Source organism: Trematomus bernacchii, unplaced genomic scaffold (assembly GCF_902827165.1).
Source record: "Trematomus bernacchii unplaced genomic scaffold, fTreBer1.1, whole genome shotgun sequence".
In the NCBI taxonomy this organism is placed as follows: domain Eukaryota; kingdom Metazoa; phylum Chordata; class Actinopteri; order Perciformes; family Nototheniidae; genus Trematomus; species Trematomus bernacchii.
In genome coordinates, this window is record NW_022987593.1 from 1,422,337 (window position 1) to 1,434,772 (window position 12,436).

Genomic DNA, 12,436 nt, shown 5'->3' on the forward strand with positions numbered 1-12,436 from the left:
CATAACCGTAACAGTGTTTTCAGTGTTTCATGGTGGCCAAATTCAGGATTGTGCAGGTTTATTGCCCCTTAACCTGCATAGCACAAATAAGTACAAGAAAACCCTTCTCAAAGCAACCCGAAACAAACGGGTAAATTATACTCATAAATGCGCTGCCAAGCAAATAGCATCTTTTATCTTAAATGAGGTCAAATGCATACATTGGGTATGCTCTTTCTATGAGCCACAGTAAAAAAAAAACAGTCACATTTGCTAAGAACGGCGCTAAAAGCCACACACAGCAATTCTCTGTGATTTGCCCCTGAGAATACAAAGATCAAATGGAAATTGAAATGACTTCGAGTTACCTAAAACCTCAAATGACTTTTGGTATATTATGGTTCCAAGTAATCCACAGGGTATGTTTTCTGCTCTGTTTTGTCCTTATGTATTTAACAGGAAGCAGTCCATTGGACAGCCCGCGCAACTTCTCACCGAGCGGACCTGCCCACTTTTCCTTCGCCTCTTCTCGCAGGTTGGCATTCCTCCTTTATTCTCACAATAAGTCACACATGCAACGGTACAAAAGCAGTGTGAAGTGGTCGAGGGAAATTGTTGATAGGATTATTTTTACACACAACACAGTGAAAGTCTACAGGGAACACTCCCACACACAAACATGCCACAGCCTCGTCTTCGTCCTCAGAGCTCCTACAGAGCGTCTATGTGTCAACAGGTGAGCGGGGCAGGTGTCAGAGTTCTGCCCTAAAAGTGTGTCCCTCATCACTCACTCAGAGGAAGTGTCTGACAGGGCTGGAGGCCGCCTGAGGGAAGAGGGGAATAAGAGGAACAAAAGTGTAATTGGATAAAAAGGAAGCGAAGGTGGTGGGATTGCTTCAGTGTAACCTTGATGTTTGAAGGGACCAAAATCAATATTGGAGTTCTAACTGGGGAAAGATTTAGAAAAAAAAAAAATATATTTTTTATTTGACATGCTTCTCTTTTCCACTTTTATTTGTTTTTCCTCAGGGCTGATGGTCGTAGATGGTCTTTGGCTTCTCTGCCTTCCTCAGGATATGGCACCAATACACCCAGTTCAACGGTAAGTTCAAGAGCAAGAAGAAAACTCCACAGACTATCCTAATCCTTTATTACCTTCATAAAATGTATAATAAGTATTAGCACACATTCTTATAAACAAAGGAATATAATCATTAGGGGAGCACTAACCTCACTTCTGATTTAATTAAGCATCCTAAACTGATTTACAGCCCCAAAACCATTGTTTTATTACACAAATAGTCTTTTTTATATAGCATTAGGGGGATCTTAGGCATTTTAATGTCCGTGTTTCTTTTCTATATAAACAACAGTGACATTCTGTAAACAAGCTGGTATTTGAAAGTGGAAATTAATATCAAATATATTTTTTGACACAGACATTTTAGTCCTCTAAGAACCTTGAATCATTTAAAAAATGGTTTCACAATGGTTAAGAGTTTCCTGACGTATCTGTGTACACCGCAGACAAACACTCCTTCCTATTGTGTATTATTTCTGCAGCAGCCACTGCACATTATGCTTTCTCCAATGTGTGATAGGGCTGACTAAGTGTGTCCTTGTAACACAAAACGTGAGGATCTCTAACAGGACACCAGAGTGTAGCAGCAGCCTCCTGAAAAGTCCTCTGAAGAATATCGGAGGCTTCTGGTGGCTGTTGGGCTGTTTCCTCACAGAGATTCCTTCATGTTTACCTTCTCCATTGCAAGAAGAGTGAAAACTGAGAAGGATTGATCTCTGTACTTTCATTATTTTTCAATTTTTTCCGGAGAAACAGGGGAAAAGCAACTCTAAAGTGTGGGATTTGATGTTCTTCTCCTTGTAGCTGCATTGGCTAAGTCATGAATTCAAGAGCCATCCTTCGCATGAATATGCATCTCCCTCAAATAATTTGCATATGTTTTCATGCATTAAATCAGCGCAGGCTTTACTGCTCGTAAATTCATGTTCTAAAAGTTGCATGTTCCACTTTGGTCTTGCTCTGCTCTGAAAGGATTACACGCCATACTTGCAGCTACATTCTACTCATACACAAACACACACACCCCTGTGTTCTTTGACTTTGTACTTGCTGCTCGGAGTCTCAGACGATTACTTTAAAGGATTTTACCGCTGAAGAACATGCATCGCATGTACACCAGAACTAAAAATAACTCATCAGTTGCTAAGATATGATCGACCTGATTTATCTGCAGCTGACGACTTGGCCTTTCTGAAAAAAAGTGGAGCAGGGATAATTGAAATGAAATGTAACCAATCTTTCTTTCTTCCCTGTTCCAGTAACAATTTCTCCATGCACCACTTTATCCCCAGAGAAGCGAAGATGGATGGTTAAGAGGGGCAACAGAGACATAAAAGAGAGTGTAGGAGGAAGTGAAATGTGTTTTGAAGGAAACAGAGGGACAACAACAATGTTCACTTTTGTCTGAGTGAAGCATAAGAGACTACTCAGAGAAATGAACCCTGCCAAGGCCCATTTGGTAAATAGTCCATTTGAGAAATGGGCCTTAATGTGTATGCCGCTCAGGTGGAGGCAAGGTGTTGACTCATAATCCACCCCCTGTGCCATCTTGAACATAATCACTTCCTCTGCATCTTTTCACAGTTCATTTCTTTCATTGACTTCCTCTCATGAATCTACTTACAGCAGCACACATAGACAGACATGCAGTACGCTGCAGGCGACTCATTGATCTCTTTTTACCGGTAGATGAGGTTGAGACTGGTTTCTCAGTCCCTCCATACTCCGCTCACCCTCCATCACTCCTCTTCCCCCTCCGTCCTGTCAGGTTTCAAGGCTCGGCTGGTTCTTACATGGTCCATTACTCGCTTGATTAGTTACAGCAGGACCCTTGCATACTGAACAGAGTAGATGAAAAGAGGAGATGAGTGTGTGCAGGGGTTTCCTATATGAAGAGGTAGATCATATGAACCAAGTGTATGCTGAAAGATGAAAGTGGAGAAGATAGAAGATGGAGGCAGTGGGAAGATGAAACCGTGAAGTTGAAGACAATTGTCGAGTGTTTGTACACATATACATTTGTTGGTTGATGCAGCTCAATGGCGCTGCTTCATCCAAACACTTACAGTTTTGTACCACAGCAAATACAACCCCACTCTCGTTTCACTCCCAGGTTCAGATTGATCTCAAATCAGCAAATGAGTCTGTCCTGCTGTTCGGTGTGAACTGTAGGTCTCAACTTTCATCATCCAACAGAAACACCCTTCTTTTCCCTTTTCTTCTGTGTCATGAATAATAATATAGGCAAGAACAGAACATTGCCTTTTCAACACATTTTCTATTGGTGTCATTTCCATAAAGTCACATGAAGCTGAAAATCCGCTGTCAAGCTATATTTGTATGCAATATATTAAAATCACTTATGCGAGGTTTTTTTCAAATTATGAGACACTCTCATCTTAACCTTTACTATTTAATGATGCATTTACAAACGTAAATGGAATGTAAATGAATTATTAAAACAGCTTTAAAAGAAACAACCTGATGTAAAAATGGCTAATGAGCATTTAGTGTCCGGGCAGTGAGGCCACCAGTTTTGTTTGCTTTCAGAGATTTTCATTTTCTGTTGTGCCTTTTGGGAGGAAATATGCAAAAAGGAAGTGCACTATAAATGTAAATTGTACATCCTTATCATTGTATTATTTGCATTTAATCCAAACTCCAAAGGTATCAACAAACAACAGATCTGTTGAAGCTGACAAGTGATGATAATTCTCTAAAAACACTATTTCCTCCATTCTTATCCCTTGACATATTCTCCTTGCATTTCTTGTAACATCTTCTGCGAGGGAGACAAAGAGCCATGCAAAGGAAATCTTGATGCAGTTACATTATTTAAGATGCACCCAGTGACTACTTGAAGGAGCGAGACAGAAGCGAGACAGTTTTATGACAACCATCTCATTCAATGGCATTTCCCTCAGTGTCTGAACTCCCTGTATCTTCATGCAGCTTCTTCATTGATTCTGTTGACTGGACTTGCTGCATTCACATCACTTAAGTGCGTTTCTGCAGCCTGAAAGTGGCTTAGACCTGGATGGAGTTTTCTAATGGATTTTTCTAGCAGAAATCGTTGTGTGGCCAAAGCCTGCCATGGTGTTCCATCGGGAGATGTGTTCATTAAGCCTCCTATTGATCCAGGCTGGTTTTTCCCTCTCGCCCTTAAGAAAAGTATTTTCTTTGAAACCGAACAGCGCTGCCATTAACCCCCCGAGGCAGCAGACACTTAAGGCAGCAGTAAACTTTTAGGTGGAGTGACTCCTTCATTCCCTGCAGTCTTTTTGCTCTGGTGTTCAGTCTACATTATTCTGTTTTGTCCTCCTACACGAACTCCTTCTGGACATGTTTCTTGTTTCTGATCATCTCTCTTACTTTCTTTTTCTTTTATGTTCGGCACTTCTTTGTTTCAGTTTTTTTCCACCCACTCAAACCAAAGAACACCTTGTATTTTCTGCTGCTGCCGTTTCTTGTTTTTGTTTTTCTCCTTTCCATCACTGGATATCTGTTGTTACACTACTGATGTTGCAGCTATAACAGAAAGAGAGCTAACAAAGAGCAGTTCTTAATGTAACCGTGTCTCATTTTCCTCCTTCTCTCCAGTCCTCCAGCTCCTCCCAGGAGCGGCTGCATCAGCTGCCCTTCCAGCCGACCATGGACGAGCTGCACTTCCTGTCGAAGCACTTTGGCAGCACGGAGAGCATCACGGACGATGACGGGGGCCGGCGCTCGCCGCACGCCCGCCCTCGCTCCCGAAGCCTCAGGTGAGAGCACGGCAGGTCTTGGACAAATGACAGTTTAAACAAATGAAGACAAGCCACTGGGCGTCTAGCCAACTTTGATTACGGTTTTCTATATGCAATCCCTTATCATCCCTGAGAGCAAATGCAATGAAGACTGGTTAGGATGTGCTGGTTTCTTATAGTAGCAGGAAGAGTTAGAGCCCTGATACTGACTTATATACACCTGATATAATCAGGAATACACATTGAGATGGAGTTCTCATTACAAGTGAAACATAAGAACATACAACATATAGTAATACAATAAGATTAAGATACATATACAAACAGGCAACAGCATTACAAATAATATTTAAATGCTTTCTGGAAACTTCTGTGTCTCAAGTTTACACTAAATAAAGGTTATGTAAGCCAGGCCAAGGCAGAACTCATTCAATGTTTGAATTGGATCTTAATCACTGGCTCTGGTAATTATACAAATTAAATTGAACTTTCGATAAGAATGCAAATTAGGGCACTTGTGCTGCTACAGTACCATGTTATAATTCATGTGAACGCCCCCGCAAGTCAGAACAGCAACTCTGAAACAGCTACCTACCGTACATGTTGTTTACATTTTCTGATGAAAGAAAAACAACACATCCTCTTTGTAGCGCACATGTTCTTTCCACATCGCAACTTTAGGCTAATAAACACACTGAAGTCCGAAGAAACTAGGACTTTGTCGGAGGTCTGTGCTCTCCCACTGCCAGTGTAGTTGAATCAGGATAAATCCCCTCAAGTTCTTTAAGCCTCTGCAGAGTGCAGCATGTTTCTCTATGTTCATAAGTCTCTAGTGTACCCTCCCTCCCTCACACCTATTATAGCCTCCCCTCTGGATGCAACATGCCCCAACTACATACACCACATCACTTCTTATCAGTATTCAGTCTTCATATTAAGCTCCTCAGCAGTCGGTGCCCTAGATAGATAATCACACATCTTGGAGCTCTATTGTGTACCTTGATATGCCTCATTATTTCTATTCATAATCGCATCTTTCTGTGAAGCTAAACAGTGTTTGCCCACAAGACATCTATTCATAATATATATTTATTTTGTCAATGTCCAATTCAGCACTCTATGAGTTGCTATGTTAAATAGTATTAGGTTTTCAGGCTTTTATTCTGCCACATGTTGAATTAGCTTTGCATTTTTCCTGTGCATATGTGTTAAGGAGAGTGTAAAAGTGCCTCTGAATATATTCATGCTTGTCTGATGTCTGCACCATGTGTAGCGTGACGTGCAGGAGGACACCGGATCCATTAGAGAAACTCAACTGAGTGTACTGAATTTCTGATCTGTGGATTAGCATAATGTACAGACAGGACGGACATGAGGGGCAGCAGTAAATGATTCCTTAATTCAAGTGAAATACAGAATTGCTGCCTCCACACACTCTCTGCTCTTTGATTTTCTCAGTCTCTGCTGTGTATTACAGTCCTGCTCTGTGTGTTTGTCTCTCTGCAGCCCCGGGCGCTCTCCATCCTGCTATGACAATGAAATAATGATGATGAACCATGTCTACAAGGAGCGCTTCCCCAAGGTCAGCCTCATATAATCATAACACAAGGGTAAACTGCGCACACATCAAACACACACAAACAATTTGCCTGCAGTCAGAGAGCAATACATGCAGAAACACTGTTTTTCATGTAGTGGTCAATTTTGAGAGTTTGGGCTATTTTGCTTCCCTGACATGTCTTCTTTAAGACCAGTGAAAATAAATACATCCAAAATACACATTTAGGTATTGTTTAGGTTTTGTCTTTTTGGCATAGGAGATTGCTCTTATTTCTAAATGTATCATTAGATAATGCCTCATTTCTAATACAAAACAAATGACTTGATGGCAAAATATCTTTTTCTGTTTACGCTATTCACCTGTAGGCACACCCCTTAAAACATTTGGTAGATTATTCTTTGATTAGCCCATGATACGTTAAGGGCCACATTGGGGAAACATGTGTCCAGAACAAATAAACAAACTTAAATAATTCTGTAGAACCAAGGAGGGTGCCAGGCGGGCAGTAGATCAGACAGGGCTTGCTAGAATAAAAATAGGTTTTTAGCTGGGAAGTAGATGAATGCCGACACTGTCTTGGCTTTGAAGTTAACATCTGGGACATGAAACAGATGTTGGCCTTTACAGGAAGCTTCAGTATGTAGGGTGTGTAACAGTGGGAAACATAAAGATCAGAAAGGCTGCTCCTTTAGTGGTTAACAGATGGCCGTAAGTTGGTCAATCTTACCCCGGTGAAATATCGTCCTAACAAGTATGGCGATGCACATTCTGCATGAGAGAACTGGATGATGTCGATCTTGGCCAGTGGCGGCGCCAGAGCATTTTTGTTGGGTAATCTATGGTAGGGCTAACCCATACAGTGGTGGTGCTCAAGTCAGTATTTGCAATGTAATTACATACACGCTATATTACCCCCCTTGACAGTGAAACGCCACGCGTGAGGTTTAGATTATTTCCCTGTCTCAATCAAAATTGAACTGTATGAAATAAAACGGCACATTTGTCTTGTAGTAAATAAAAAGGGATCACTGTGAACGTGACGTATGATAGTACACGTTGAAGATCCAATGGGGATACTGAATGGCGGTTTCGATTGATCTCAATCAATAAGGCATGACGCAGATCCAACGTTTCGTTGCTCTGATTGGCTGTAGGTCTATTCAAATTGCATTCGGAGGCATTTTGATCTGACCGCGGCCGCGCTGATATTTTAACGCCAGAGAATTTCCACACCTTTAGTGTATAAAACTCCCCCACTACTTAGACTATTCCTTGCACCCCTCTTATAGCATAAGCCCGAATGGTCTCAACCATATTGCATCAGTAATGTGCACTTGTTGTTACAGCAGGATCAGTTTGTGTGCTGTGGACACGACCCGTATATTTTCGCAATCCGTGTTCTCAACATTTAGCATTTCGCTTATTATTTAATTGAATTTGCATCACTTTTCATGGTGGGGCTATGGTGGGGCTAAGCCATTTCTTGGTATGGCTGTAGCCTACCCCAGCCATACCCTGGCGCCGCCACTGATCTTGGCCGACGTCCCCTGTACTCGGTCCGGGATTCAAGATGTGTGTGAAATGCACGCCGCCATCTTTTCCTTGACATTTTCTAATTGTCTAAAGCCCATAGCTAGGGTAGTATCCACATGTTGTCTGAGAGCAAAGCCAATCATTCACAAAATGATTTTACTTACACAATGAGCAGATCAGTATTGGTAAGAGTGGTCTTCAGTGATGTAAAATATGATCCCAGCATGCACTACACGAGTCAGAGTAACGGTAGCCCCAGGGGCCTCAATGTCAGGGTGCATGACACATAACAGCATCTCCACGTTTGACTTGTGGCAGCGGGACCTTTGTTGCTTTTTTCAAATGTTTCCTGTCTCTCTCACACTAATGCATCCTCCAGCTGTACTTAGCTGTTATCTCTGCATTCCTGCGCCCTTGTTACTTTGAAAGAGGCTTACCGTTCTCCTCTGACCTCCAAAATAAAGGCAGCTCTCAGATTTTATTTCACTGTTCTTTGTAAGCTGTTGACACTGCAGTGTGTGAAAACCACTGGAGGTCGTCCATGTCTGCGGAGCTAAACCCGACCTATGAGTCTTTGATCATGAGTACAAAATCAATTAGATCACGTAACTTGCCCCAGGCCAATATGTATTAAAACTGGAAGATGATCTAAAGCTGCACGCACGCACGCACGCACGCACGCACGCACGCACGCACGCACGCACGCACGCACGCACGCACGCACGCACGCACGCACGCACGCACGCACATTAGCAATTATTAATTCTGATAGTGTTATTTTGTGTTTCATCAGTTACAGATAATGTAGACTGCCTCATGTTCTTTCCAAAAAAAATCAATAAGAGTATTTGTCTTTTGCTTTTCAACATTATAAAAGAGGTGTAATCTTTGTGTATGTCCCATTTAGAGCGATGACAGGTAGTGGGTAGTGGTGATGTAACATAGGGGAAGCCTGACAACATGATAATAACTTACTATTTAGGTGGCAATCCACCCTCTTTAACAGTAAAAGGAAATACAATTTATGAATACATGTCTCGGAATACTGGGTACAGCAAAACTAACTATTGTAATTTTAATAAAGAAGTCAGACAATAATTGGCCTATTTAAAAATGTTTCGTGTGTGATCTGCTGCCTGCAGCTCTTCGGACTCTTCCATTTCTCGCTGCAATATTTCGAACTGAAGAAGAAGCCTTATTGTGGAAGCCTTATTGATGAACAAAGCTCACTGACAAACATAGTGCCTATCCCGTGATTAACATTACTTCACAATAATAGTGAATGTATCTTTCGCCGGTTTAAATGCTTTTAATGTAAAGCCACAGAAGCAGTAAATGACAACACAGACACCCATAATACTGCAAGCATATCAATATTGTTATACTCTCATCAGTTGGTCGGAAGCTTACTCACGTTTGTGTGCTTTTTATTTAAAAAACTTTAAGCGCCATCTTGTATTCATTCAGGCCACAGCTCAGATGGAGGAGAGGCTGACGGAGTTCATCCACAGCTTCTCTCCAGAGAGCGTCCTGCCCCTGGCCGATGGGGTCCTCAGCTTCATCCACCACCAGGTAGCTGAGCTGTCCAGGGACTGCCTGACCAAATCTCGCGAGGGTCTCATCACCAGCGTCTACTTCTGTGAGCTGCAGGATAACCTGGAGAAGCTGCTGAATGATGTGAGTTGGGACAGGAATTGTGGAGGTGTTGAGGAGTGTCAACTAACGGTACAGTATGTCAATCTCTAACCTGTCTCCTGGGTGCCTGTCTCTCCTTCACTATCAGGCTTATGAGCGCTCGGAGAGTTCGGAGCTCACCTTCATCATCGAGCTCTGCAAAAAGTTGTTCATCATCATATCTCGTCCCGCCAGGCTCCTCGAGTGTTTGGTGAGTTTCTGATGTTAAGTATGAGTATCAGTTTTTCCGAGGGCCTTTTTACATCCTGAATATGTTCTGCTTAACTGCTCGGAAAGGCTCCTGTCCTCCCAAATGGAGATGCATGGTCAATTCCTTCTCACTGAAATGCCATTAAAGAGTGAGCAGACGTGGAGCAGGCTGTCAGCTCTGCATCCAGTCTGAAACGTCTGAAGAGATGAAACACATATCACAGCTGGAGGCTGGCCTGTCACTTTAAAAGGGAGTCTGTCTTCAAGGCTTACAGAAGTATTTCACATTGCATTTCTTTTACTTTTGACAAATAAAAAGACTGTTTTTCTTTTTTTTCTTCCAATCTTGGGCACAGGGGATATATATAAAAATCCATACAAGGAATGTAGATAAAATTGAGAATATTATTATACCCCCCCACAGAGATGGATGGTTTCTTCCTGACATATAGTATCCACCCAGTACATTATGTAATAAGTGTGTTCATTTAGAAAACAGGGAGGGTTGATAATAAAAATGCTTTGGAGTTGGTTTATGAGAAGATAGGTTCCATCATTTGTATTTTGATACATACAGTAGGGACGTAAAGTCAGGAAATCTCTTTGACTTGATCTTTTGTTTTTAATGAGGCCCCGACTTCTTAGAAATGTAAAAATAAACTGCGAAACAAAACAACTCTTTTTAGTTACATCATTTCCAAATATCACAAAAGAGGATAGCTATCAGATTAATGCAACATTCAATGGAGAAGACTTGATATCATTAAATAATCAACATGGCTGCATCACAACCAAATATGCAGAGACAAAACTCTTCTTTTGACCTATTGTTTGAATGAATTTGAATAGGGAGGGATGAAACCCTCTTTAATGGTCACACATGCAGAGCACACAGCACACACAGTGAAATTTGGCCTCTGCTTTTAACCCATCCTAGTACAAGGAGTCTAGTACTAGGAGCAGTGGGCAGCTATTGTACAGCGCCCGGGGAGCAATGGGAGTGGGGGGGGAAGGGGGGTGTCCGGTGCCTTGCTCAAGGGCACCACGGCAGGGCAGGAGGTGAACTGGGACCTCTCCAAGTAGAAGTCCACACTCCATATTTAGGTCTGGTCGGGGACTTGAACCAGCGACCCTACGGCTCCCAGTCCAAGCCCCTACTGACTGAGCCACTGCCGTGCACTCGTGTTGTTACTACGTCCCCTAGCATAAAGAAATTATAAAGAAATTATTGCCAAATTTACATTTGCTTCCTGTCGGTGCATTCTCAATATATCTGAATATATGCCTGTGCAGTACAGACATGCTACACATGTCTGCAGCATTTGCACTTATTGCCGCAGGATATTCTTCCAACTTAACTCCAAACTGTAAAATATTCTCTCCACCTCCACATCTTGTCGATTTCTTTTTTCAGCAGCGCATCAAATCAGCTGGGAGACAGAGCCGTGTCCTTGACATGTTGATACATAACTCAGCTCAACTTACTCAGTAATAACAAGCCTCTCTGTATGCACAGGAGGCTCAGCCATACCTGGACATCAGCTCACTGATTGATGGCCTCACATGCTCGTCTTCGGCAGCGTCCCTCCTTCAACCACCCCCCCAGGCTCATCTTTCCGTTGCCAGGGCGACCGTCAAAGGAGGTCGATAGGGTCAGGCAGGATGTGGAGAGGATTTTATATCCTCACGCCCCTTAGGTTAGAGAGGAGGAGACACATACACAGAAACAAGGTTGTCCAGCGGCAGAGAGTTCACTTAGCATTCAAGTCAGCAGCAGTTGTGATTTGGTGAAAATGTCACACAGTCAGTCGGCTTTTAGCTGCAAGGATATTATCCCGGAGCAGAGAAAGCTATCAGAGAGGCAGGTTAATGCCCCCTTACGGTGCTCTCTCTTTTCCTCCGGTTGAGGGGAGCAGATATGAGAGAGCACGGGAGAAAGGAAATGATCCCGGCTGCCCCAGGCTCTACTTTCTAATCAAAATGTTATTCCACCAACAGGAATGAAAGTAAATCCCACAGGACACCACAAAAGGCTGTTTCATTGGAATAAAAGGATGTTTCAAGAAAGCAATTTAAAGTTGGGAGGTGTATTGACACTGATTGTGTTTGTTTGACAGCCCCACAGCGGTGTTTGGTCATGAATTTTCAGCAGGTTGAAGTTAATTCTAGTTTTGTGATTATACGTTTGGCAGACCTGAAATTATTAAAATACATTTCTGTGATGTAACACCATTTTACATCAATTTATTTATCAAATTTGTTCTGCTGTGTTCATCTTCATTGTTCAATACCCAGCTATAACAAATGATCAATATTGTGATATGCTGTGGTACATTCTCATCTCTGTTTTTTTAAACATAATTGCAGCAATCATAACATGGCAGATACTTGATTTTTGAGTATAAAAAGATCAGATAACAATATATAAGCAAGGGTCTCTAAACGCATTACATAATCAATCTTGATATGGATCCCTTGGAAATATGTTTATTTTTCAATTCTAACAAAGCATGGCATTATGCAAATCAACATAAATCACAATTTTTAAAGCAAATATGTAGAAATCTTCTGGTTCCAGCTTTTTCAAATGTAACATTTTGCTGTTTCTTTTTTCCGTCTATGATAGTAAATTGAAAATCTTTGTTTTTGTGTTTA

General features: G+C 41.9%; 1 protein-coding gene across 3 annotated transcripts in view; it reads left to right on the forward strand.

Annotated features, from left to right (window-relative positions):
• LOC117481902 (microtubule-associated serine/threonine-protein kinase 1-like) overlaps positions 1-12,436 on the forward strand; it is a 59,546-nt gene that overhangs the window by 26,170 nt on the left and 20,940 nt on the right. For all 3 annotated transcript variants that reach the window (XM_034129833.1, XM_034129835.1, XM_034129834.1), the window contains exons 4-9: positions 439-514; positions 1,009-1,081; positions 4,661-4,821; positions 6,310-6,385; positions 9,365-9,574; positions 9,681-9,782. In XM_034129833.1, the coding sequence (XP_033985724.1) occupies positions 439-514; positions 1,009-1,081; positions 4,661-4,821; positions 6,310-6,385; positions 9,365-9,574; positions 9,681-9,782 (698 nt within the window). The remainder of the gene's footprint in view (positions 1-438; positions 515-1,008; positions 1,082-4,660; positions 4,822-6,309; positions 6,386-9,364; positions 9,575-9,680; positions 9,783-12,436) is intronic.